The sequence below is a fragment of the Myotis nattereri genome (genome assembly GCF_964212035.1).
Source record: "Myotis nattereri genome assembly, chromosome: 5".
Lineage (NCBI taxonomy): Eukaryota > Metazoa > Chordata > Mammalia > Chiroptera > Vespertilionidae > Myotis > Myotis nattereri.
In genome coordinates this window covers 108,108,346-108,136,294 of record NC_138080.1, presented here as the reverse complement: position 1 = coordinate 108,136,294, position 27,949 = coordinate 108,108,346, and the positions used below count along the sequence as shown (strand labels likewise).

The 27,949-nt window shown below is 50.5% G+C and overlaps 2 protein-coding genes across 2 annotated transcripts in view; one reads left to right on the top strand and one right to left on the bottom strand.

Annotated features, from left to right (window-relative positions):
* Window positions 1-756: 756 nt before the first annotated feature.
* Window positions 757-27,949, bottom strand: part of RNF216 (ring finger protein 216) — a 124,273-nt gene continuing 97,080 nt past the window's right edge. The window contains exons 16-18 of the mRNA XM_081092963.1: window positions 19,991-20,213; window positions 3,829-3,898; window positions 757-3,510 (exon numbers count right to left, since the gene is read on the bottom strand). Of these exons, the coding sequence (XP_080949089.1) occupies window positions 3,191-3,510; window positions 3,829-3,898; window positions 19,991-20,213 (613 nt within the window). The 3' untranslated portion in view covers window positions 757-3,190. The remainder of the gene's footprint in view (window positions 3,511-3,828; window positions 3,899-19,990; window positions 20,214-27,949) is intronic.
* Window positions 13,384-16,562, top strand: LOC308520425 (glutathione peroxidase 3-like). Its single transcript, XM_081092969.1, has one exon. It carries the CDS (start codon window positions 15,014-15,016, stop codon window positions 15,707-15,709), a length of 696 nt encoding a protein of 231 aa, XP_080949095.1. The 5' UTR covers window positions 13,384-15,013; the 3' UTR covers window positions 15,710-16,562.

The following is a 27,949-nucleotide window of genomic DNA, read 5'->3' as shown; positions in this document are numbered from 1 at the left end:
GCTTACGGGCCACTGGCGCTGGGAACCCAGGCACCTGATGAGGGGCGACTGGAGTGAGATTCGGTTCCCGACTGTGTGGCGGTTGACGCCCCTTACTGCATTGCTCAAGGGTCAGCTGTACCTTTTTCAGACATACAAAAGTAAATAAATAAAAGAATCATTCAATAAAATGCTGCAAACAGCAGGAGAGGGATAGCCCTGTTTTATTAAAGTTTTGAGCTCCCACCTGTGCCCAGAATGCCCTCCAGGACCTGGGGCCGATTCCTGCAGGTGGGAGCCTGGAACCCAACAGGAGGTGCTGTGATGGGGCCGGTGGCAGGAAAGAGGCCCTCCAGCCGTAGGGCAGGACCCAGTGCTGGGCTCCTGTGCTGGGCGGGCACCCTCTGCTTTGTCTCAAGACTCAGAGGGTGGGTGTCCCTCATTCTCCCCCAACCGTCAGGGAGGTGGGGTGGAGCTTCTGCAAGTGGCTCTCGGGGAGCACCTGCTGCAGCAGCCAGGAGGAGGGGCTGACCACAATTCCTCAAAGGGCATTTTGTGCCAAAAAAAAAACAAAAAATAAGCCACTTGTGCCCAATCCGGTCCACTTCTCTCCTGGGCAGGGGAGGAGGGAAGAGCTTCCTCCCCAGCGGCTGCTGCACTGGGATCAGATCCGGCTGACCCCTGTGGAGTGGTGCTTAGATCACTCACCCCAGGAATCTGGGGACCCTGTGGTTTCATGGGAGCAGTGGGGCCATGCAAAGAAACAAAACCAGAGGGGAGAGTGCACAAACATTTATTTACAAAAGTCCAAGGTACATATGATACAGGCTCTGTACATAGTAGTTAAAACAGGGTTATTTTATGTTTTTACTACCAGAAAGTAAAGAAAACATTTAGTAATCATTTCTGCTATTTTTATAAAGTGACAGATCATGCACTTTTAAGTTTTAAAATCCTTTGCGAAGTGCAAATACTAAATTCCTCTCTCCAGTTTTAAGGCAAGTGGAGCGGGACTGTCGCTGGGCGGTATCTGGCTCTGGGGAGCACGCCGCCCAGAGGGGAAGGTGTCAGGCGCCGCTGAGCATCCTGCTTGGTCCCCAGAAAGGGGCTGATCTCTGTGGGTTCCTGTCACTTGCATCTTGCAGCCACTGGCTTGTCAGATGATTACGGCCCCATCTCTGCCCCAAACCCCATCACTAGCAGGACAGCTTCTTGAGGACCGGGGAACCAGGTCCTGCCTCCAGGGCCCTGAGGTATCTAGAGGGTCAAACAGGGTTGAACTCATGACCTGTGAGCCTCACTGGCAGGAATGCCTCCCGGGGAGCCGGGTGGGTGAGCAATAGCCAGAATTCTCCAAGGACAGGTTCTCAGGTTGGCCTGGGGGGGCCATTACTCTGTTTGTTGCATGCCAGGTCCCTGGGAACTTGCTGGATGGCAGTGACAGGCACATGCTACCTGCCCCAGGCCCTCCATGGAGCCACAGAGCCCGCTGTGGGCCAGAGGTGGAATGAACCCACTCAGGCCTAGGAGGCTAGGGTGAGCGCTGTCACTAGCGGGGCAGGGCAGTGCATGGGCTCACCCTTCCCACGGGCGGGATGTCTGTTGGGGGCTCACTGTTCTCAGAGACCCCCCTTTGGGGAAGAAAGCAGAGGGCACATGCTTTCTCAGGTCCTGTCACTGCCATCCAGGCTAGCACCGAGGTGCAGGTAGCCCCCGGCAGCGGAGACCAATGCAGGCCTGTCCTCATGGATCCCACCTCATGCCCAGGTGCCCAGCTGCCTGCACAGCCTCCCCTGAGGAAGGGCAGTGCGGGGCAGCTTAGCACACTTATCCGTTCTAATTCTGGAAACATCTGAGAGGCCGAAGGCAGCAGGTGGCCACACGCAGTGCTGCTCACGTCCTGCCGCGGTGAGCAGGCCTGGGTGGCGCAGCCTCTGAACAGGGACAGGGAGGGTCGTCGGCTCCCCCTCCTCTCTGAGGCCTGTGGTGCCCTCTGAACTTCTGGGAACGCCCCGACATCAGACACAGCAGTAGAAACTGGGCCAACACAGGGAGCCAGGCAGGCTTGGCCCAAGCGGAGGCCTCTGCTCTGCACACGGCAGGGGTGAGGACAAGCAGGGACTCCAGAGCCTCAACGAACCTCAGGACAGGGCAGCGGCTAGGCCTGCCGAGCACCTGGCGGGGCAGCACCTTGGGCGGGTACTGAGCACAAGCTGGGGCCTCTGTCCCCCTGGAGAAACCCACTGCCCCCAAGCCTCAGGGGAGCTGCTCCCACCTGGTTGCTGACTGAGAAGGCTCCCGGGGAACTGCTGCTGCGAGAGCCACCAGACCCGGTATAGCTGCCCCAAAAAGGCCTTCCATTTGGCAGAGTCTCAGGGCCTTCCGGCTGCCTGACCTGGGATAAGGTGACTTCCCAGGGACTGCGGGAGACTAGTGGGCCACGGAAAACAGTAAATGCAACGTAGCAAATGCGAACATTTTAGGTAAGTCACAGAATAGAACCCACAGCACGATGGTCTCACCTGAGCAGGCCGAGAGGAGAGGACAGACCTCTGAGCTGTCACCAAGGTGGCGCCCTGGGGTTCTGGGCGTGGGGGACATGGTCTGTAGCTCCCCCACCTTGCATGGTGCTCTTGGGCCTGTGGCCACTGCTCTGCCCTCTTCACGGGGTCCAGCCGGCTCAGAGCGCCTCACTCTGGGGCTCCAGTGCAAGGGGGTGCTGCGGCACTGGCCTGGGGGACACGACTCTCACCTCTCTCCAAACGGCACTACTTGTGGCTTCAGCTTTATCAGGACCCTGACAGCTGTGGCGAGGAAGGCTTGTGCGGTTTCTCACCAAGACGCCCGTTGTCTGGTGACGAGGGGATGGAGGCAGGCCTTCCCGTCTCTCTGCAGGGAGCAGTAACGGGGCCGAGGTGACCACCTGCACCAGGGGCCATTCACTGGCTGCTAGGATGGCAGACCTCTTCGGAAGGGGGTGCGGCTGCCCCCGAGCTCTGGTCAGCAAGAACTAGGCCGCCAGCCACTCTTCCAGGGGAGGTGGCCCTTCCTAGGGAGGGAGGGAAGACCAGCCTATGCTTTCAGGAGTCAAGCCCATCATCCCTACCTAGAGAGCCTTGCACAGCCACTGGCCGCGGGGTGGACGGGGGACCTAGCCAAGCCCCGCCTGCACACGCTGCTCACTGGGGCGCCGAGGGGCAGGGCGAGGGGGTCAGAAGCGATGGCGCGGCTGGGGGCCAAAGTGCATGGGCAGGTTGTGCTCCAGGGGCAGGTGGACGGGGGCAAACTCGTAGTTGACCCGCACATTGGGCAGAGGCGGCACGTAGGGTGCCGGGATGGGACCCATGTTGAGGGGGAAGTTGTTGAACATGGGCCGCACGGGGGGCAGGGCGAAGTGGGGGTGCACGAAAGCGTAGGCGGGGATCTGCGGCTGGTGCAGGTTCTGCGGGACGGGCCTCGGCAGGGCTTCCATCCTCTGGACTTTCTCTGGCGGCTTCTCCAAGGGGGGCCCGATGCGCTTGAAGGTGTTCTCTGAGGAGAGAAAACAGGCTGAGCTGAGACTCCCCTTTAGAGCCAGGGCCTGGAGGCCCTCACAGGAAGCCATGTCATGCTCTGTGGCCTCAGGGTGGGCCTACTGCCTTAGTCTGGTTTGGCTGCTCCTTGTTCTTAGCTGCAACCTACCCCTTGGGACCTGCCTGCCATCAAGGAGGCGCTGAAACTGTATCTAAGCTCTCGGGCTTCCCACAGGGAGCAGGACGGGATGGAGTGTGTCTACAGCCACCTGAGACCAAACTCCCGGGTGGCCCCGGCCAGGCAGGGCCTGTGGAGGGGAAGGGGAGAAGCACTTGCCTCCGTTCTTTCTTTTCTGTTCCTCTTCGGCTTCCTTCTGGATTTCCTCAATTAGCTTCTCATCATCTTCCTAGAAGAACAACAAGGTGACAGGCTGGCTCCCCACCAGCTGCCTGCAGTGGGGGCCCCACCGGGACACTGGGACGCCAGTTAGCGCTGCTCAGCAATGGGTGAAGCCAGAAACCTGCTGCTGACCAGTGGGCCTTCATGTCACTCGTTGCCAGCTCCCTGAGAACCCTCCTTCACCACGGGAGGGGTTCAGGGCAGGGGGCCTGGGGCTGGGCCCAGCCTGCTTTGTTCGCTCAGCTACAGGGTAAGCAGAGGGAGGTCCTGTCTCATGCAGCTGGGGGGGTTGGGGAAGCTAGTAAGGCTGGGTGGGCAGTGCCCGATGATCCCAAGCTTATAGCCTCTGAGCCCAGCAGCCTGGCTGGCTCCCTCCCTGCGTGGGCTGCACTAATGTCTGCTCAGGCCCTCGAGCCCTGAAGCCAGCCCTTAGTGCCTCGGCGGCTGGAGGGCTGTGGAAGCAGCAGCACCCGCCAGTGAAGCCCGGGCCGGGTCTCGGTGCAGGAGGAAGGGCACAGCAGGTTCAGAACAGACCCTGCCACGCCCCTTCCCAAACTCAACACCTGGTGGACCGGCTATGCTGACTGGCACTTCAGACTTGGATTACCCAGCCTGGGGGCAGGAGCCAGAGGGGCTATGGGCAGGGTGCGGAGCAGGGCAGGACCCTGCAGGCCACATCAGCTGCACACTTACACGGAGTGACAGGCAGGCCTGGTCTGTTCTGGGTCTTCCAGCTGTGGCTCTAGGAGTTAAGAGCAGCCAAGCTGGAGACGTGCAGGGAAGGGCAGTGGTGTCCAACGTGGGGGCAGGAGCTTTGGTGCTTCAAGAGCCTGCTGGACACCGTGTTTCCTCCGGCTGGGTGTGCTCTGGGGGAGCAGTGTCAGTGGTAAGTCTGCATTTTCCACACCGACCTGAGGCTCTGACCGGCTGAGCCTCCCATGCAACGTCTCAGATGTGGGTGGAGTCACAGAGCGGAGGACGAGCTGGGAAGGACCCTGGGAGTCCCAGGCCCAGAGGAGTGTGGCAGCGCCTGGTGGGGCTGAGCAGTGGACGGTTCGCAGATTCACTCCGCGTGGCTTTAATGTCCCAGCCAAGAGGTCGCCAGGTAGTCACGAGCCCCTGATGCTGTCACTCAGTCAGCGTGTCAGATACCTGCGCTGTGCCAGACACTGTTCTACGTTTATGGTTCACCTTCTGGTCAACAGCGAGACGGATGGAATGAGTGAACAGCTACATAATATTGTCCCTTTCTTTGCAGATAAAAGCTTTTAGGACAGAGCCCTGGAGATTGGGCTCTGTGGGCAGCAGTGGGCGCCTCACTGAACTGTGCTTCCATTCTCCAGGCCTCAAATGATGGTCTGGGTTCAATGGTCTCAAGGACTCTTTCCTACTCTGACATTTGAAAATCCTTATCATTAGACACCCAGCCTCGCCTGGCCAGCTGTTCTGAGCAAGGCAAGGGGAACAGGAGACGTGACAAAGGTTAAGACCCCATCATGCATTTTGGACGCTGCCACGTGCTTGAGCACGTAAGAGAATCGCATGTCCTGGAGGAATGCTGGTGGGTGTTATGTCCACTCCCAGGTAATGCATAAAAACGCTAAAAAAATCCAAGATGCGGTCACCCTGCCTCTCTGAGAACACACTAAACAAGGAACTTACTGCTCTACAGGGCATTCACTAAGCCAGTCAACACAAAGTAACTCAGGGGCTGGTGGACAGTCTGAGGCCTTCATGTGAATGTCAAGGTAAGTTCTACCAGGTATCCAGACTAAGAGCTGGCAAACCTCTACTTTGGTGCCAGAGGGAAGTGGTGAAGGAGAAGGGAAGCAGGAGTGCAGTGAATACGCCTCGCAACAAGTAACCCGGGGCGAGCTGCTGAGCACCCGCGTCTCAGCCCCCCATGGAAAACTGGCTGCTGGAAGGATGGATGAGCCCCAGTGTGTGAAGGACTCAGCACGAGGCAAGCACTCATGATTAAAGGTAGGAAAGTCTGACAGACGGCAGGCTAGAGTTCAGAAAGATGAGAAGTTTTGAGAAAAAATGGTACAGATTGGGAGATGCCCCCAACATTTCTCTCAGTGGCTTCTTTAGGTACAAGTGACAGGTTTCTTGACTGGTTATTTATTAATTATAACTATTAGTACTACCTTCACCATCACCACCACCACCACCACCACCACCACCACCACCACCACCACCAAGTCCCTATTTCGACCACATCACCTAAATGTGCTTATGCCCATCAGTCCCCAGAGGAAGGCTCAAGGCCTCTGACAGCACAGAGGGCATCTTAGAAATCCCTATTCCAGCTTCCTTATAGCACAGAAACTGAGGACCCAGAGAAAGTTGTTCCAAGTTACGGCAAATGCTTTATACTGTCCTACGGCATCACTCAAGTAGCTTTCCTGGAGGAAATTCGGAGGTCTGTGAAGGTGTCCCTGTCCCACTGCTGACTTGGTGGGAAAATCTGAAGGGTGTATGCACGGCTTCTTTCCAGGGTCAGTACTGAGAGCCATGGCCAGCGTGGCTCAGTTAGTTGGGCATCATCCTATGCACCGAAAGGTCACCGGTCAGATTCCCAGTCAGGGCACATACCCAGTTGTGGGTTCAATCCACAGTGTGGGAGGCAACTGGTCTGTTTCTCTCACATTGATGTTTCTCTCTCTCTCTCCCTCCTTCTCCCTTACTTTCTTTCTTAAATCAATTAAAAAAAAAAAAAGCCAGTATTGAGAGTTCAGTATACATCAGGCCCTGCGCTGGATGCGCAGCAGAGAAGAGTTCTGTCAGGGTAAGTGAAGAATGAGGGCAAGAGAGATGCCAGGTCCCCTCTCACTGCTGAGAGGCACCTGCCTGATTTTATTTATCGACGCGTTCCCTGTGCTAATCCCATGCTCCTGGTGGAAGCTCCACCTGAACAGACGCAGTTTAAGGGTTCCCTCAGGTGGGTCTGGGGCCCTTGCAGAGGTGAGTGTGAACTGAGCTTCTCGATGCGGATCTGCCAGCTTCGGGAGGGCAGGGCGGCAGGTGCTCCTGCCGGCACAGAAGCCTCGGCTGCCATGGAGACGCTCCCTGGCGGAGGGGACAAGGAGCCCGGGAGTTCTTCTTTTGAAGAGAGCCACCGGAGCGCTCCCCTTCCTTCCTTTGCTCTGATCACGCCAGATCTGGTGAGTGCACTCAAGGGCATTTGTCCTTAAGTCCTGTCCTTCCCCCAGTAGGCAGTGCCCTTAGAGTCCGAATTCTGTCTGTATTTCACCAGAAAATGTCAGCACTCACCTATTTTGAGCAGCGATTGTTAGCATAAATAACGAGTAAATTGTCATTTACACCTAGAATATGGGTCAGGAGTTTCAGATTTCAACTTTCTCCAACTGGTTGGAATCACAGGACACTGTGTTTAGAAACTAAGAACTGAAACACTGGCTAACAGCCCTGGCCAGTGTTGCTCCATGGCTAGAAAGTTGCCTTCCACCCCGCCACCCCGGCCCCCAGGGTTGAGAGTTCAATTCCTGGTCAAGGACACATACTTGGGTTGCAGGTTTGCTCTGCAATTGTGGGAGGCAACCAATTGATGTGTGTTTCACATCAATGTTTCTCTCTCTCCCTGCCCCCCCCCATCTTTTTCACTCTCTTTAAAAATCAGATTAAAAAAAAACCCCAAACACTGTCTAACATATATTTTTTTAAAATTATAGTTTCAGCCAAATATTTTAGATTATAAAGGGAAGATTTCTTACTTCATTGGGATGTAAATCCTTTCCACAAGCAGCTTCTCATAAGCATTTTAAATTCCTCAAGTAAAGAGTGAAGACAGACTGAACTGTATACTTTTAAAATAGCAAGTTTTATTTTTATTTTATTTTATTTTTCTAAAATATATTTTATTGATTTTTTACAGAGAAGAAGGGAGAGGGATAGAGAGCCAGAAACATCGATGAGAGAGATCGATCAGCTGCCTCCTGCACGCCCCCCAGTGGGGATGTGCCCGCAACCAAGGTACATGTCCTTGACTGGAATTGAACCTGGGACCCCTGAGTCCGCAGGCCGACACTCTATCCACTGAGCCAAACCGGTTCGGCAGCAAGTTTTATTTTATATGTATTTTTCTACAATTAAAAAAATTAATATTTAAAAAAAAAGAGAAGGTAAGTACAGGGTTATTTTGAGATAAAACATGAAGACTGGCTCCTATCAGAACACTTCTTGGGTTTGGGGTTGAGTGACAGATGAGGCACCGAAGCGCTCTTAGAGGGAAGCTTCCTCGGGAAGCATTCTAGGCACCCATGGCCATCATTCACAGTAAATAAGGGCATTTGTGGAAAAGGCTTGCCATTCTGCAAATCTAGGACACACCCAGGCTGCTGGACATGGAGAACAATGGGAGGAAAGAAGATGATGTGCGGGCCAGGTGCGCCGGGATCACAGAATTCATTGTCCTGCAGGGGCTGAGTCACTCACAGGAAATCCAGGCGAGCTGGAGGGCTGTGAGCCAGCTCTTACTCCAAGTACCTCACACAGAAGTAACCTTCCTAACTCCCCGCGTTAAGTACTAGTCATCAATCCCCACACTACAGATGAGGAAACGAGGCCCGTCTCAGAGCCTGAGCTCTTCCCCACACAAACTATAGGCTTCTGAACGGGAGCTTCTGGAGCAGGGAGCCTGGAGACCAGGAACCCTGCCCGCCAGCCCTCATCACTGTCAGAGGTGACTATTTTTAGGCCCTGCTTTGTTCTAGAAAGAGTGTATCTTTCCCATCTTGAAATACAAGAGGGTTTTTTCTTTCTGGAATGGACAGAACTCTGAAATCTCCTTTCGCCACTAAATGCAGAGTAAGGCAAAACAAACATCCCAAGGAGATAAACAACCAATGCAGCCGAGAAGGGGCTGAGAAGGGGCCATGTCCCTGGAAAGCTTTTGGGAAATCTTACTTTCTTGGGGTCATCTCACATAAAAGTACATGTGCCAGCCCTTAAGCAGGGGTGGGGACCCTTATTTCTGCCAAGGGCCATTTGGATATTTATAACAGCATTCTGGGCTATATAAAATTATCCACTTAAAAATTAGCCTGCTATATTTGGTCAAACATTTCATTAACTCACCCCTAATACCTTGGCAGGGCCAGACCAAATGATTTTTCGGGTCTTATGTAGCCCGTGGCCAGATGTTCCCCACCCCTGTCTTAAAACGAGCCATTTGAACTGGCCTCCCTGGCACCGGGCCTCTGAGGTGAAGCCAGCAGACTGCTGCCCCAGAGTGGGAGTGGGAGTGGGGACTCAGGGAGCTGGAAACCTCAGGTGCAGGCTGGGCCCCACCCGAGGCGGGAGGACTTGCTGGCTCATGGCAACTGAGCTTCCCATCACCCCTGACTGGGTGCTGTTCTTGGCCACCTCGATGGTGGAACAAACACTTCTGATTTCCCTGCCCGACACGTTTTCTTAGGAAGCCACCGAGTTACTTGTATACATATTATGACGCCCCATAGACTTTTCTCCTGTCACAAAAAGCCCATGGTTTTGATCCTCAGACACATTAACCTCACCAGCGAGATCGCAGGGCACACTGGGCCTATCCCACCGGTTTGGCTCAGTGGATAGAGTGTCGGCCTGCGGACCGAAGGGTCCCAGGATAGATTCTGATCAAGGGCATGTACCTGGGTTGCGGGCACATCCCCAGTAGGGGGTGTGCAGGAGGCAGCTGATTGATATTTCTCATCAATGTTTCTAACTCTCTATCCCTCTCCCTTCCTCTCTGTAAAAAATCAATAAATTAAAAAAAAATACATATATATAAAGCCCGAGGCTTCCCCCAGAGGCTCTGCTCGGCCCTCCGTGTGTGCCGCTCCCGTCCTCAAGCTGGCTCTCCAAGTGCCTTCCAGGCCTCACAGGGCTGCCGGGTCTCTACCCAGGAGCAGCGGGCTCCGAGGCTGTGGTGGAGGGAAACCAGAACCAGGGCAGAGCCTGGCGCTCCTTCTGGGCTGACAGCCCCAGGGGTGGCTGGTCACTTCTGGACTCTGCAGGCAGTCACAGGCCGCTGGCCCTGGGAGTTAGCCATTAGGGCCCCTCCAATTGTTCTGCCCTCAATAGGGTTGGAGGATAAACGGAACCTGCTTGAAACCTGCGCTCCCCTTCATCCTCCCTGGCGAGAGGGACAGTTGTCTGTACTCACTGTGCTGGACACACCGTTCACACCTTGGTGGTGAACGGCCACCAAGGGTGACACCCCCCACCCAGCACAAGTCTCCCTGGCCTTGGCTCGGGCTTTAAGACAGACCCATAGGTCTGGGTGAGCCTCCTCTCTGCCTCCCTTCTGGCCTCCTAATCTCAGTGAACACTTTCTAACAGGTCCACAGAGCGTTCCTGTAAGCACGGCTGGGCTGAGGTGGGAGGGAAGACGCTGGTGAGCGATCATTGTCCCTAGATGGGTGGCTCTCAAAACACCAGGTGGAGTAGCAGTGAGCCACGCATGCCACTCTGAGAACTGTGACGGGAACACGTGCAGCACCCACAGTGTGCCGCGCACGGGAAAAGCAGTAGAGCAGAATGGGACATGGAATCTCACCGGCCAGTAGGTCTGGAGGATGCTTTATTTATTTATTTAAATACTCTTATTGATGTCAGAGAGGAAGGGAGAGGAAGAGACAGAAACATCAATGGTGAGAATCACTCATCGGCTGCCTCCGGCACACCCCTTACTGGGGAACGAGCCTGCAACCTGGGCATGTGCCCTTGATGGGAATTGAACCCAGAACCCTTCAGTCCCCAGGCTGAGGCTCTATCCACTGAGCCAAACCAGCTAGGGCTGGAGGACACTTTAAATAAAGAACCAAGCGGGTTGCATCTTAAGTGGGAGAAGAGTTTATTTCCTTCCTTTCCCTGAATTCCTGAGCTCAGCAGGATGCAGAAAAGTGCTGGCCTGACACGGAGACTCTGGCGCGCCCGCTTCACGGGAGGTGGGTGGGGAGCGAGGCCTGGCGGGAGCATGAGGTGGACGGCGGGCTCAGCCTTGCCAAGTAACGACTCGGCATGCAGCGCTGGCAGGAAGTGAGGCAGAACTCACCACAGGTTCTAATTAAGAAAAAAACTGCCACAAACCCCAACTCCTTAACTTGTCTTTCAACAAGCCTGCGGCGCAGCCAGGCGCAGGGTCTGGACAGGAGAGCATGAGGGGAGAGAACACTCACCACTCGGGCACTAACACCGACCGCCAGCCACAGGTTGAAAGCACCTAAAACCGACACTCAGCCCGGGCACATGGCTGTCTAGTCAAAGCTGGGGACAGGCCTGAGCCTCTGTTTCCGTCAGCATTTCTGTCACCAGGGCTGGCTGCCTGCCTGCCGGCTGTCCAGCCTCCTGTGACCAGGGAGGGAAGATGGGCGACTTTCCTTCTTCATCTGACTTTTCTCCCCTTAGAAAGGTGACTGGGAACTGCAAGGCAACTACTGCTTCCCGCTTGCGATACTGGGGGTTGGGATCCAGGTCATGTGTGGCCACAGCTGTTGTTAATAAACTTGCAATGATTTCATAAAAGGCTTCCAAAGAGCTGAGGATTTAGTTTCAAATTATTCCCAGATCGACTGCAGATCGCTGAGCAACAGCAGAGTCTTACCCCCCCACCCCCAGCTGTCCCCCTGCAACAGGAAATTGCGGGGGGTGGGGGGTGGGGGGTGGGGTGACGCTCAGCCTGGAGGGGCACACGCTGTGCAACTGGGGTCTGGACCGCGCTGGGGAGAAGCAAAGGCGGAGGCTCTGGGCTGCCTTCTGCAGTCTCTCCTGGGGCGAGGCCCAGCACCACACACCTTTCTGTCCAGAGCTCCCCAGGGCTCTGAGGCAGCCTGGAGTGTGGTCATATTGTGACTCCTCTCAGGGTCTCAGGGTTAAGTGCTCAGCCCGGGGCCTGCTGGCATTTGCTAAAGACAACACATCCCCACCCGCCATGCTTACTGGACTGAGCCGTGCTGTGTCCTCCTGGGGAAAGTCCTCTAGTGACATCCAAATGCCATCAGGGACACTCAATTTGGAGGGGCCAAGCCCCCTTTCTACCACCTGCAACTTGCTCAACGGGGAAGGGGTCCCGTGAGGGTCCCACCCTGTGGAGGCTCACTCAGTTCACTGGGCTCAGGGACCCCGTGGGGACCCTGATTGGAGAGCATCTTTACTTGGGACCTTGCTCCAGGACATGGAGGCTTTCGGAGGGGAAGGAGCCGACATCTGGTCCAAGACCTGGACTTGCATCCGGTTTTCCCAAGTGACCTGAATGTCATTTTCATCATCTGTATAACAGGAAAGTGGCCCTGCCCCCAGCTGTAAAGGCAACAATGGTATTTAAAACAGTGACTAGAAATAACATGCTATGGCCAAGTGTGGGAGCTGGGGGATGGGGCAACATGAGGGCTCACTTGATTCTTTTTCTTTTTATAGAAGGTAAATTTAAAAAGTTAAGAAAGCCTGGCTAGAGTGGCTCAGTTGGCTGAGTGTTGTCCTGTGCACGAAAGGTTGCTAGTTCGATTCCCGGTCAGGGCACATACCTGGGTTGGGGGTTAAATTCCTGGTTGGGGCACATACAGAGGGCAACCTATGATGTTTCTTTCTCTCTCTTCCTCTCTCTAAGCATTTCCTTGGGTGAGGATTAAAAAAAAAAAAGTGAAGGAAAAAAAATGCCGAGGCCAGAAATTAGTTACCAACCTCAGGTCTGGAATATCTTCTTCCAGGGTGGGTTCCCACCTTTCCTCATCAGCCCCCCCCGAAGCACTCTTCTGCCCCTCACTGCTGCAACAGTGCTTCCTTCCTCGGCCGCTGCAGCCAGGTCTCCAAGCTGCCGGGCCTCCACATGAATGACTGGGGATGGACACCCCTCCTCTGACCCATTACTGACCAGTCTCCAGCCAGTTTATTCATTTGTAAAAGTGGGATGACACGTCTGCCTTAGGGAACGGCTACAGAATTAAAATATATGAACGCATATGGCGGTCACGTCCAATCCACTGCAGACTTGGGAAAGGTAAGTAGGTTTCCTCACCAAAAGCCAGGAGATAACGGCACCAAAATGCAAACTGGCTGCAAAAGCCTAAGGTTTTATTTGAACTGAACATGCTTTACACGCCTACATTCAGAAAACAAAGTTGTAGAAAACAATTCTGTGCAGTTTCTGGTAGCCAAAACCCATGATCAATACCGACTTTGTTTTGTATTAAGGAATTCTGCCAACCTGGTAGGGTCCAGGCTGCCAGGTGACTTCTGAACACAAACTCCCGCAGTGAGGCAGGAAGCGTGCGCCCCGCCACTCACGCAGCCGCACTCGGCCAAGGGAAGAGTCAGCATATTTGGATCCAGTCAAGTCCCGGGAGAACCCTCCCCCATTGCAAATGTTTGTTCACTTGTGTGTTGGGATTTCGCTTTGCATTCTGGCCCCTAAACCAGAGAACTGTGGTTTGCTGTGACTATGTTTGCTACTCTGTTTTTTTCTTTCTAAAATGACATCTTGTTTTTGTAAGACTCTTGGTGAATGTTTGGTTTATTTTAGATAACTAACAGAAAGAGAACGTTACCCTTCACCATGTTAGCTCTCCAACATGAAGTTAGTTTGGGTTCCCAAGCAATCGCTGGTCATTAAGGATGAAAGCGCCACTTCTCGCTAACGCACGGACCGCTCCCCACTGACAAACGAGACTTCCCGGCCCTGTGGGCTCATTAGGCGGAAAGCAGGCTCTGCCGACAGGGCCTGTTTGTTTCCCTGAACTGCTGAATGGCTTTGTGTTCTCAGAAGCCCCAACAGATGCCGGGCTGGAATTCAATCGGTCTCCTGGCGAGAATTAAGGAAACGGCTGATCCCAGTTTTGATGGGAACGGGACACGAAGAACAAAATCTCTGGCTGTGGCTACCAGAGGAAACCGAAGGGGTTTGTAGGTGCCCGACCTTCCTTCCCAGCTTGTTTTAAGCAAATCCAGAACCTTTCTCCGAGGAGAAGACAACTCAACAAGAAGACAAGGGGCAGCCGCATGCTATGGCACCCAAACAGGGTAACAGAACAGGAGAAACCTTTATCATTGATTCCACGCGTGGGAAGAAAGGAGGTGGCAGGAGAGGGACTAAGAACCGGAGGAGGAGCAGAAAGAAAACCAGCACTAAGAATAGGCCAGCCTGCCGGCATCCTCCCTCGTGGTCCTCCCACTCTGCTCTTTGTTTCTAGAGACAAGATGGGGCGGGGGAGGAGTACTTCTCAGGAGCTGCAGCTGAAGAAAAAGGATCCTGTTTCCCCACCTCGTTCCTAGAGATGCTCAGCCCCCATGGCTGCTTGGATGGGGCAGCGGAGGGAGCCAGCAGAATGGCCGTGACCTGAAGTTCTGTCCCCACAGCAGCATGGCTCACCTTGCCCAGTGCTCCCTGCCCTGCGCCCCCGCCACACCCCGGCCACAGAAGGACGGCTCCTCTCTTTACTAAACTCCCCTTTCTTTCACGGTTTTTCCTCAGCGATGGGGAGGGCAGGGGGGTACTAATCAGCCTTATGGGGTCACAGAGCTGTGGGATAAGAGCAATTCCTGGGGCCTCGCCCCAACGTTCTGACCAATGAGGAGGTTGTTCCTCACACTCAGGTGCCTGGTTTCCAGAGGACTCACTGCTTTTCAAAGTTGGTGGCTCTGTGGCCCGCAGCCCGGTCTGCTGTGCTGTCACGGAGGCCTGTTATCCCGACACCTCTTGTCAGGCACATCTAAGCTGCTCTGCTCCAGGGCAAAGACCTTTTCTTTGGCTTATAAAATACTGGCTCGAACTGTGTATTTAAAAAAATTATTTTTGTTAATCCTCACCCAAGGATATATTTTTTCTCACTGATTTTTAGAGAGAGTGGAAGGGAGGAGGAGAGACTGAAAGAAACATTGATGTGAGAGAGACACATCGACCGGTTGCCTCCTGCATGTGCCCAACCAGGGCCAGGGATAGAGCCTGCAATCGAGGTACGTATCCTTGATCAGAACAGAACCTGCAACCTTTTGGTCCGAAGGCCGATGCTCTAACCACTGAGAAAAACTGGCTAGGGCTTATAAGTCTTCCTTTTTAAATTTTATTTTAAAAAATTGATTTGAGAGACGGACAGTGGCCCGGGATCAGCGGCCAGGCCAGTCCCAGATGCACCCTCCGCGCGCCATGGCCCGGCTGCTCCGGGCATCCTGCCTTTTCTCCCTGCTCCTGGCCGGCCTCGTGCCGAGCCTGGGGCAGGAGAAGTCAAAGACGGACTGCCATGCTGGTGTGAGCGGCACCATCTATGAGTATGGAGCCCTCACCCTCAACGGGGAGGAGTACATCCCCTTCAAGCAGTATGCCGGCAAATACGTCCTCTTTGTCAATGTGGCCAGCTACTGAGGCCTGACGAGCCAGTACATTGAACTGAATGCACTACAGGAAGAGCTGCAACCATTTGGTCTGGTCATTCTGGGCTTCCCCTGCAACCAATTTGGAAAACAGGAGCCAGGAGAGAACTCGGAGCTCCTACCTACCCTCAAGCATGTTCGACCAGGTGGGGGCTTCGTCCCCAATTTCCAACTCGTTGAGAAAGGAGATGTGAACGGGGAGAAAGAGCAGAAGGTCTACACGTTCCTGAAGAACTCCTGCCCTCCCACCTCGGAGCTCCTGGGCTCGCCTAGCCGCCTCTTCTGGGAACCCATGAAGATCCATGACATCCGCTGGAACTTTGAGAAGTTCCTGGTGGGGCCGGACGGTAAACCCATCATGTGCTGGTACCACCGGACCCCGGTCAGCAACGTCAAGATGGACATCCTGGCCTACATGAGGGAGCAGGCAGCCCTGGGGGTCAGGGGGAAGTAACCGAGGCCTGCCCCACCCTACGTCCACCACGCGGGGCCAGGGAGGGACTCTGTTCAGGAAGGAACCCCGTATCTCTAGCCACACTACTCCCACAACAGACCCTTCTTACTATACAAGGCCCCAGTGTGCACACAGTGTGTCTGTACTGCTGTGCACGTGGGTGTTTGCCCACAGGTGTGAGATCATGTGTGAATGCACCTGAGTGTGCAGCCACATGTGTCTACCTGGACGAGTACCCAGGAATGTGTACCAATATGTGCCCACGGCTGTGTGCTGTGGAGAATGCTAGAAAATAACACCCTTTCTCTCCAGTTCTCTGCCCCAGTGATAATTCACTGAGCCGAGCCCAAAGAAACCAGCTCTAGATGCAATTATTCTGCTCTCCCTGGGCCTCAGCTTTGGGGCCAGCATCTCCCCCTGCCTCCAAGTACCACCACTGCAGTGCCCAGAAGTTCCTGGGTCTACCACACTGTCCACCCTCCCTCCTCTCCTCTGTACGTGTCTCGCTCCTTCCTGAAGGGTCCTCCCAAGCCCCTCCCCCCACCCCACCGAGCTCCCTGAGCAGCCAAGGCAAACGTGAGAGTAAGGGCCACGTTCCCCGCGTCAGGAGTGGCGTCTCTATGAAGGAGGGGCCCGAAGCCCTAGTGGGCGGACCTCCCCTGAGCCTGTCTGAGGGGCCAGCCTTTAGTGCATTCAGGCTGAGAACCCCAGGCAGGGATGCCACCCCTGCTATTTCGGAGGATGTGCTCTCACCCCTCACCCTGGCCCATTGGCATAGACTCACCCCCACCTGCCCAGTAAAGGCCTTTCTGCAGAAAAAAAAAAAAATTGATTTGAGAGAGGAAGGGAGAGAGAGAGAGAAACATTGATGTGAGAGAGAAACATTTATCAGTTGCATCCTGCACCTACTCTGACCAGACATTGAACCCGCAACTTAGGTATGTGCCCTGACTGGGAACTGAACCTGCCACCTCCTGGTACACAGGATGATGCTCCAACCAACTGAGCCACACCAGTCGTGCTGAACTGTATATTTAAAAAAAAAAAAAAATGTTTCTTATTCATTTAGAGACAGAGGGAGGGAGAGGCTGAAACATTACTTGGTTGCCTCCAGTCCATGCCCTGGCAGGGGATTGAACCCTCAACCCAGCTTTGTGCCCTGACTAGGAATCAAAGTGGAGACCCTTTGGTGCATGGGACAACACTCAAGCAACTGAGCCACATGGCCAGGGCTGGACTGTGTTTTAAAGATCCTTGGATTAATAACCCAATCTTTAAAAATTGGGAGAGTTCACATTAAAATACATATTTCTAGCCTCTTTGGAAAATTTGCAGCCATGGTAACTGAATATAATCTCACCTGGCAACAAGCTGTGGGAGCTGAATAGCAGCCCACACCTTCTCCTGTTTGCTGCAGTCCCTACCTACCACACCCTACTGTCCCCTAGACCTGGCCTACTCAATGCTCACCAATCACTTATATTACTACTCGCCCTTGTGGTAACGTGGGTCGTGACCCCCAGCTGCATGCTGTTTTGTATTTTATGTGTCAATCTTCCCATGCTTCCTCCCCCCCTCCATGTTTTAAAATAGATAAATAGCATTGCTTTTTATAGCTGTATACTATACTAATGTGAGCATCCAACCCCTGGGCTGTCCACCACTGTTACATGAGGGAGAAATAGACCTTTACCTTGTAGAAGCCACTGCTATTTTGGGGCTTTCTGATATTCACAGACAAATTAATCCTTATTTTAAAATAGGAATTTTTACTGATTTCTTAAAAAAGAATAAAAAATATATATAATCACTGATTTCAGAGAGGAAGGGAGGAGATGGAGAGAGGGAGAGAGGGAGAGAGGGAGAGAAGGAGAGAAGGGGAGAGAGAGAGAGAGAGAAACATAAATGATGAGGGAGGATCATTGACTGGCCACCTCCTGCACACTCCACACTGGGGAAGGAGCCCACAACCCAGGCATGTGCCCTAACAAGGAATCAAACCAAGACCTCCTGGTTCATAGGTCGATGCTCAACCACTGAGCTACGCCAGCTGGGCTTTACTGATTTCTTATTGAGTCACATTACTCTTTAGATATTAACATATTAAATTACCTGTATCACATATATGTTACAATTTCCCCTTGTTTCTCAATCCACATGATAGCCAGTGTGACCTTGAAAACTTAAATCAGGCCAAGTCACTCTCCTACAGAAGTCCGGCAACAGCACCCACCACACTCGGTGAGACCTATCCACAGTCTGGTTCTTTGCCCACCTCTCTTACGTTCCTTCCTTAGCTCACCACCTGCAAGCCACACTGGAAACTTTTGTCCCCAAAAAGGCTCAATTTGTTTTATTTCCTTGGCTTGCCTTGCTGCTTTTCCTCCTCCCCAGACAGGTCTCCCAGATCACTCTGAGGTTGGCCGCCTCCTCCAGCTCTTGTCCTTCCCTCTCACGGTACTCTCATTATTCCTACACAGCACCCACTACATGAAGGATTCTTGTTTTAGGCTGTAAACTTCATGAGGACGAGGCTTTTCTGTCAAACTAGTCCTGGCAACACTGAATAGTTAAGAATGAATCTATCATTTTCCTAGTGAATTGAAATGGTATTTTTTTCACATTAAACTTGTATGGGTCTATTTCTGGTGTCTATTTTGTTCCTCTGATCTAGCTGCCTATTCTTTTATCAGCCTATATGGTTGTTGTTCTTTTTTAAGTATATTTTTATTGATTTCAGAGAGGAAGGGAGAGGGAGAGAGAGAAACATCAATGAGAGAGATTGGCTGCCTCCTGCACGCCCCCTACTGGGGATCGTGCCACAGCCTGGGCCTGTGCCTCTGACCAGAATTGAACCTGGGACCCCCTTCCGTGTGGACGCTCTATCCACTGAGCCAAACCAACCAGGGCAGCCTATATGGTTTTAATTAGTTTAGCTTAACAGTAAAAATTAGTCTTATTTTCAAAATGATAGGTAATTTTTCAGGGAAAAGTCCTACTGAATTTAAATGGGAATTGCAGTGAACTAGATGACTTTGGAGAGAACTAATTTCTCTATAAATACCAAGTCTCCTATTTGAGGGACAAGATGCTTCTCCATCATCCAGGTCATCTTCACTGGTCTCAGGTGAAAGCTGAGGAGTGACTGGCTGTCACTGGGCACTCCCATGGGATTTGGTGCCCTTCCTCAAGGCTTTTCATTTGCCCAGCCAGCAGGTACTCACTGTTAGGCTGAATCACTTTTTGGTAGAACAAGTCTTCTCACATGTCACACTGCTATCCTTATAGATCAACTTACAAAGGACTGTGATAGTTTCAAATTTAAAACTATTTTAAGAACAACTGATATTTCTAATATAAAACTATTTAAGAACAGAGCACATTTGTTCATATGTTCAAATCTCTTTCTTGTCCTTCGATACGGTTTTCCTCACATTTCTAACTAAAGTTCATTTCTAGGGTATTTGATGATTTATATTGCTGCCGAGTGGCATTCTGTGTACTTATTTTGTATCTAGCCATCTGCTGCTTCTATAGCCTTCATGTTGATTATTTCGTCTTTTCTCAGGTCTAACATGGTGGATCTGCTTTTCTTCTTTACACATCAAAGTGCTTACAACAGAGTCTGACACATGTGGGTGCCCAATAAACATTAGCAATTATCTTCTCCAATACCTGTACCTTTTTTTAAATTCTCTTAACTAGTTGTACTGACTAGCAGTTCCAGAATAAAATAGTGATAGTCTTACATTTGACTTTTTGGGAACGTGTCTATGTATTTCATTATTAAATACATGCTAATATTGACTGCTTTGAACTATGGACTTTAAAAATATATTAAGTAAAGCATCCTTCTAACACTATTTTTTAAAGCTCAAAATCAAGACTGGCTATCTGATTTTTTTTTTTAATATTTTTTATTGATTTTTTACAGAGAAGAAAGGAGAGGAATAGAGTCAGAAACATCGATGAGAGAGAAACATCGACCAGCTGCCTCCTGCACACCTCCCACTGGGGATGTGCCCGCAACCAAGGTACATGCCCTTGACCGGAATTGAACCTGGAACCCTTCAGTCCGTAGGCCGACACTCTATCCACTGAGCCAAACCGGTCAGGGCAGGAGTAGTTTTTTTATTACTCAAGTTTTTCCTGTGGTTATTGGTCTATGTATTTCCTATCTTTTCACAGGTCACAACATGTCATGATATATCACCTTATTTCATTATATTATCTTACTGACATTCCCCCTACAGTGCAATAGGCAGCCAGGCATTCACTTACAGTGGGGTCGGTCCAGAGAGAACATCTCGAACACTCCTGGCAGGGGGCTCCTGGAGAGCGAGGATGCTGGCAGAAATGGTCATACCCATTGATGGATACTCGACAGAGGTAGCACATTTGGGCTCCGCAGCGGCAAGACATGCGGTTGCAGCCTTCGGATTTGATGAGGCCCGTCCCACATTTATGGCATTTTCTAATGCGAGCAGCAGTCATTTTCTCTTCACTGAAAACAAAGACAAAAACACATGATTGGAGACAGCAGGGAAGACGGAGAGAGAAAAATACGGCTACTCTGTATGATTGCCTAGCCCGTGGTCGGCAAACCGTGGCTCGCGAGCCAAATGCAGCTCTTTGGCCCCTTGAGTGTGGCTCTTCCACAAAATAGGGACTTCTGCACATGGGCCACGAGGTTTCAATCGCACTGTACGTGGTATTTTGTGAAAGAGCCACACTCAAGGGGCCAAAGAGCCACATAAGGTTCGCGAGCCACGGTTTGCCAACCACTGGCCTAGCCCTTTTGGTGACATTCAAAGAGCCTATGTTTTGGACCTGAGAACTGGGTTCTGTCGATCAGTTGTTAACTTTCAGTAAATTACTCAATTGGAGACTCAGTTTCCTCATTTTTAAAATTGGGAAAACACAGCTTTCTCATAGTGTTTTGAGGATTACAGGCAAAATACAAAGTACCCTGGCACAGTGCCTGGCACAAAGCACTTAGAAAATGACAATCTAGCCAAAACCGGTTTGGCTCAGTGGATAGAGCGTCGGTCTGTGGACGGAAGGGTCCCAGGTTCGATTCCGGTCAAGGGCATGTACCTGGGTTGCGGGCACATCCCCAGTAGGGGATGTGCAGGAGGCAGCTGATCGATGTTTCTCTTTCATCGATGTTTCTAACTCTCTCTCTCCCTTCCTCTCTGTAAAAAATCAATAAAATATATTTAAAAAAAAAGAAAAAAAAAAGAAAATGACAATCTATTTGTTATAGGAGTCTCTGTAGTCTTTGTAGGCTTAAAATGGAGAGAAACACTCAGGGTTTTCTGAAATAATGTGTTTTATATATACAGAGCTGGGTAATGGAAAGCCAGTAAGACTAAATCTTAGTTATATTCACACCTTGGACTTTTAAATATCTGGCACAGGGGTGGGATAGACACAGTTGGGGGTGATCCAATAGCCAATGAAATCCCACATTTCCAGACTCCCTGGCAGCGAGGGATGGGCACACATGTGACTCAATGGGAAGCCTGTGGGCTACAAGTTTCCAGAAGCATTTCAGCTGATGTGGAAGGGCAGGTGACTATGGTCAAAACGACAGCTTGGCTCTTTGTCATGAGCCGCCACTACTGAACTAGTTACGTCCACGATGCTCTGTTCATCACACTTGCTACCATGGCCTATAATTCTTTACGTGTCTGTCTTCCTCTAAGTTGAGTTCTCTGAAGGTAGAGAGCAGAGGCCGGGCTGTCATTACCAGTATGATCTTGACAGGAAGGTGTTAAAACGCTTCCTGGGACTAGGGAAGAGCATGGAGGACCCACTAAGTGGACAGCCCTACAGATGGGACGCCCCCACTGCTCCAAGCACCATAATGACTGGAACTACCTGGGGATGGGTTCTGATTTGCGCCTCTCTCCTAAGGCTGAGAAAACGCAGCCTTCGGCCTCCACTACTCCAGGTTTCCTGCTACATCAGAGCAGCCCTGGGAGCCAGGGCACGCACGGGTTTTTCATGACTTATATTTATAAGATTGCTGTGGTAGTATGCTCCTGAGAAGCCAGACCATTCTTTAAAAATAGAAAAATGCGTTAGGAAATTGGCTGCTATTCGTTTAGGTCTAATTTCTGAATGACCGAAAAGGAAGGAAGTCAGAACTCTGGCTTGAAAAGAATTTAAACCCAGTTCAAGTTACAGAACAAACGAGTTCTAAGTTTTGCTGAATAGGAGACATTGTCAAGAAGACAAAATTTAAATACAGTGCATTTACTATTGTCAACTAAATAATATAGTACATATGTTCATTATTTCTGTTACTGAGCAACTGTGAGGACACCTGTCAATGCTTCATGTTAAGGCTTACAAGGTTCTAGTGAAAAAATTTCCAATTTGAAATGCTGTGACCGAAACACAATTGAAATTTTCTAAAGCACAGACTTCCTGCGTCAGAGCGCCCTGAAGACGGAAGTGTGGCTTTCAGCCACCACACTCTGGTCGGCTGGGGCTGGCTGACTTCTTCCCTGGGAGCTAGTAGGCTGTAGTGTGGGAGAGCAGTGACTGAAAAGAACCCAGGTTATACAGGTCTTCCTGAAGGTTTGGAGAGAGGGCGTGTTTGCTTACTCTGTTGCACCACACTGTCAGCCACCAACGTGAAATAACAGTGGGTGTGGTGAGGGAGAAAAGGCACTTGAAATGGGCAAGGAATATGCACAGGTTGAATGCAACTCAACACTGCATGAATAGCCATTCGAGCGAGTCCTTTGCTTTTGCAGAAGAACAGTAGTAGGTAGGGCCAAAATGGCCTTGTACCAAAAAGGACTGCCATCCTGGGACTGGTGACCACCTGCCCAGGAATAAAAATGCAACTGGAACTGGGGTAAATCAGTGAGTTCTGGGAGGAAGGTGATTTGGCAACTAGATTCTAAACGAGACAGGAAACAGCCCCACAGGATGTGTTGCTGTTCAGAACAGGAAGAGAGGACTGAGTTGCAGCTGTGTCTGCTGACCTCATGCTCAAACAGGAAGGCTCGCTCCCTCTTCCACATAACCAGCAGAAACCCTACGATTCCAAGCCTCTTTTCTCACTTTTTTTTTTAATTGAATCTTTATTGTTCAGATTATTACATTTGTTCCTCTTCCCCGCCCCCCCCCAATAACTCCCCTCCTTCCAGTTCCCACCCCACCCTCCGCCCTCACTCCCCACCCACTGTCCTCATCCATAGGTGCACGATTTTTGTCCAGTCTCTTCCCGCATCTCCCACACCCCTTTCCCCCCCAAGAATAGTCAGTCCATTCCCTTTCTATGTCCCTGATTCTATTATAATCAACAGTTCATTCTGTTCATCGGATTATTTGATTCTTAGATTCACTTGTTGATAGATGCATATATGTTGTTCATAATTTGTATCTTTACCTTTTTCTTCTTCTTCCTCTTCTTAAAGGATACCTTTCAGCATTTCATATAATACTGGTTTGGTGGTGATGAACTCCTTTAGCTTTTCCTTATCTGTGAAGCTCTTTATCTGACCTTCAGTTCTGAATGATAGCTTTGCTGGATAAAGTAATCTTGGTTGTTAGGTTCTTGGCATTCATCACTTCGAATATTTCTTGCCACTCCCTTCTGGCCTGCAAAGTTTCTGTTGAGAAATCAGCTGACAGTCGTATGGGTACTCCCTTGTAGGTAACTGAGTTTCTTTCTCTTGCTGCTTTTAAGATTCTCTCTTTGTTTTTTGCTCTTGGCATTTTAATTATGATGTGTCTTGGTGTGGTCCTCTTTGGATTCCTTTTGTTTGGGGTTCTCCGCGCTTCTTGGACCTGTAAGTCCATTTCTTTCACCAGGTGGGGGAAGTTTTCTGTCATTATTTCTTCAACTAGGTTTTCAATATCTTGCTCTCTCTCATCTTCTGGCACCCCTATAATTCTTTTTTTTTTTTTAATTAAATCTTTATTGTTCAGATTATTACATTTGTTCCTCTTTTCCCCCCCCAATAACTCCCCTCCTCCCAGTTCCCACCCCACCCTCCGCCCTCACTCCCCACCCACTGTCCTCATCCATAGGTGCACGATTTTTGTCCAGTCTCTTCCCGCATCTCCCACACCCCTTTCCCCCCCAAGAATAGTCAGTCCATTCCCTTTCTATGTCCCTGATTCTATTATAATCACCAGTTCATTCTGTTCATCGGATTATTTATTCACTTGATTCTTAGATTCACTTGTTGATAGATGCATATATGTTGTTCATAATTTGTATCTTTACCTTTTTCTTCCTCTTCCTCTTCTTAAAGGATACCTTTCAGCATTTCATATAATCCTGGTTTGGTGGTGATGAACTCCTTTAGCGTTTTCTTATCTGTGAAGCTCTTTATCTGACCTTCAATTCTGAACGATAGCTTTGCTGGATAAAGTAATCTTGGTTGTAGGTTCTTGGTATTCATCACTTTGAATATTTCTTGCCACTCCCTTCTGGCCTGCAAAGTTTCTGTTGAGAAATCAGCTGACAGTCGTATGGGTATTCCCTTGTAGGTAACTGAGTTTCTTTCTCTTGCTGTTTTTAAGATACTCTCTTTATCTTTTGCTCTTGGCATTTTAATTATGATGTGTCTTGGTGTGGTCCTCTTTGGATTCCTTTTGTTTGGGGTTCTCCGCCCTTCTTGGACCTGTAAGTCCATTTCTTTCACCAGGTGGGGGAAGTTTTCTGTCATTATTTCTTCAAATAGGTTTTCAATATCTTGCTCTCTCTCATCTTCTGGCACCCCTATAATTCTGATGTTGGTACGCTTGACGCTGTCCCAGAGGCTCCTTACACTATCTTCGTATTTTCGGATTCTTTTTTCATTTTGCTTTTCCGGTTGGGTGTTTTTTGCTTCTTCGCATTTCAAATCTTTGACTTGCTTCTTGCGCTCCTCTGGTCTGCTGTTGGGAGTCTGTATAGTATTCTTTATTTCAGTCCGTGTATGCTTAATTTCTAGTTGGTTCTTTATCACAACATCGAGGGTCTCATTAGATTTCTTGTAGATCTCAATAAGTTTATCGGCGGCTTCTAGACAGTTCTTGAGAGACCTTAAAAGTGTGGTTCTGAACTTAATATCCTCCATTGACAATTTTGTCCTGTTTCTTTGTATCCGCATTTTTTATGCTTTCTTGGTGCACCCCCTAGTGGTCTTTGTGCGCAGTCTTGTTGTAGTTAAGCCTTGATTGTTGTAGTTAATACTAGGGGGATTTGACCTCCAGGCCAACTGGCTGTGAGAATCAGCTGTGTCTGCAGTGGGAAAACTTCTATCCTCTGGGGAGGTGCTAATCTAGCCTTTGCCTGAGGCTCTCCGGCAAATGGGTCTGTGCAGGGCTTGGGCGGGGCGGGTCGCACGGGATCAACAGGGCGGGCAGAGGGAGCACTTATGGCTGCTCTCAGTTCCGTCCCCGGAGGCTCTGCCTCTCAGAGTCCCAGCAACAGCTGCAAACCTCGGAGAGAAAGCTGCCCTCGCGCTCCGACCGATGCCAGACAGTCCCGCTTCTCCCGTTTGAGTCTGGGTCCCTAGAGACTTGCCCAGAACTGGAGCTCAGAGCCTGAGCCTCCCTCCCGATTGAAAACAACAACTGCGCCCTCAGCCACCAGCCCGCTCTGCGCGCGCCTCCACACCTTTGTATTTTCCGCACTGCGCCTCCTCTGAGTCTCGGTATGCTGTTCTCTTTCCTTCTAGTTGAAGAATTGCCCCTCAGCCAGCCTTCCTGTGGTTCTGGGTGATGTCCGTTCCGTCTTTTAGTTGTATTTTTGAAGTGGTTGCTCGAGGCAGCAAACTCCGGTGTTTACCTATGCCGCCATCTTGGTTTCTCTCTCTCACCACTTTTAAATACGCTGGGTGGGAACTCACTCTGGGCGCTCTCTTCATTTCGTGGGCACATACTATTCAAATCTTAAATGGCTTTCCTTTGTGAGTGTGTGTACATTTTTTTTTCATTTAAATTCTTTATTGATGAAAGTAGTACGTGTCTCCTTTCTATCCCATTGATCTCTCCCCGCCTGCTCTGGCCCCCCAGCACATGCCCTTACCCCCTAGTGTCTGTGTCCATGGGTTATGCTTATATGCATGCATACAAGTCCTTTGGTTGATCTCTTACCACCCCCACACTCATACAACCCTCCTGCCTTCCCTCTGAGGTTTGATGGTCTGTTTGATGCTTCTATGTCTCTGCATCTTCTATGGTTCATCAGTTTATGTTGATCATTATATCCCACAAATGAGTGAGATCATGTGATACTTGTCTTTCTCTGACTGGCTTATTTCACTTAACATAATGCTCTCCAGGTCCATCCATGCTGTTGCAAATGGTAAGAATTCTTTCTTTTTTATAGCGGTATAGTATTCCACTGTGTAGATGTACAACAGTTTTCTATTCCACCCATCTGCTGATGGGCACTTAGGCTGTTTCCACATCTTAGCTATGGTGAATTGTGCTGCTGTTAACATAGGGGTGCATATATTCTTTATGATAGGTGTTTCTCAAAATTTTTTTTATTGTGGTAAAATACAAAAAAACGTACTGCTTTAACCATTTAAAGCAGATGGCGGCATAGGTAAACACCGGAAAATTGCTGCCTCCCACAACAACTTCAAAAGTACAATGAAAAGACAAAACGGACATCATCCAGAACTACAGGAAGGCTGGCTGAGTGTAAATTCTATAACTAGAAGAAAAGAGAAAAGCACACTGAGACTCAGAGGAGCTGCGGAAGTAAAGTGCAAAGGTACGGAGGCTCGAGCGCGCGCACAGAAAGGGGCTGGTACCTGAGGACGTGGCTGTCTTTTTGAATCAGGAGGGAGTCACAAGCTCCCGACTGCTCTGAACTCCGGTTCCGGGAAGTCTCTGGGGACCCAGGACTCATACGGGGAGAAAGTGGACTGTCTGGCAGCAGGCAGAACTCTGAATTTGAGGGCGGCTTTCCCTCAGAGGTGCTTGCAGCAATTATCGGGACACTGAGATGCGCGGCTCCTTAGGGCAGGGCTGAGGACCAGCCATAGCTGCTTCCTCCACCCTTTGATTCTCTGAGACCCCGCCCCACCCAGGCTGCGGCAGAGGCTTTTGCATATGAATGCCCTGGCCCTTTGCAACCTGAAAATTACCTAACAAATTGCAGCTGGGCCAGACAGACCCAGAACTTCCAAGAGAAGGCCCAAGGCCCCACAGCAGCTTGCATTGCTTCACAGCTGGGCCTCATCAGGGCACCTCCAAACTCCAAAAAAGGAAGGGGAATCTGCAGTTTTCTTCGTAGCTCCTGCTGGGTAACCTCAGGCAGAAGCTAAATTAGCACCTCCTTAGATCCAAGAGCCAGTGTACCCAGTGGTCAGAGGGGGACCATCCAGATTACAATTCCTCAGATCCATAAGGGACACACTCAGGGCACAGACTCAGTGAGCACCAAAGCCCCACTGAAGCAAGTCTTGCCCCAGAAGGGTGTCTTCAGCACAGAAGTTCTCCCACTGCAGACACAGCTGATTCTCACTGCCAACTGGCCTGGAGGTCAATTCCTCCCAGTGATCCTCCAACAATCAAGGCATAACTACAACAAGACTGTGCACAAAGCCCACAATGGGGTGCACCAAGAGTGTCCACCTCAGGTAACTGGGAAGGCTGAGCCACTGGGCCCTACAGGACACCTAGCACACAAAACCACTCTACCAACAAAGGGAAGCATAAAAAATGCAGAGACAAAGAAATAGGTCACAAATGACAGAAATGGAGGAAAGCAAACGACTGGATATAGAGTTCAAAACCACGTTTATAAGGTTTTTCAAGAATTTTATGGAAACCGCTGATAAATTTAGTGAGACCCTGGAGGATATGAAAAAAGACCAACTAGAAATTAAGCATACACGGACTGAAATAAAGAATACTATACAGAGATCCAACAGCAGACCAGAGGATCCCAAGAATCAAGTCAAAGATTAGAAATACGAAGAAACAAAAAATACCCAACCGAAAAAGAAAAATGAAAAAAGAATCCGAAAATATGAAGATAGTGTAAGGAGCCTCTGGGACAGCTTCAAGCGTACCAACATCAGAATTATAGGGGTGCCAGAAGATGAGAGAGTGCAAGATATTGAAAACCTATTTGAAGAAATAATGACAGAAAACTTCCCCTTCCTGGTGAAAGAAATAGACTTACAAGTCCAGGAAGCACAGAGAACACCAAACAAAAGGAATCCAAAGAGGACCACACCAAGACACATCATAATTAAAATGCCAAGA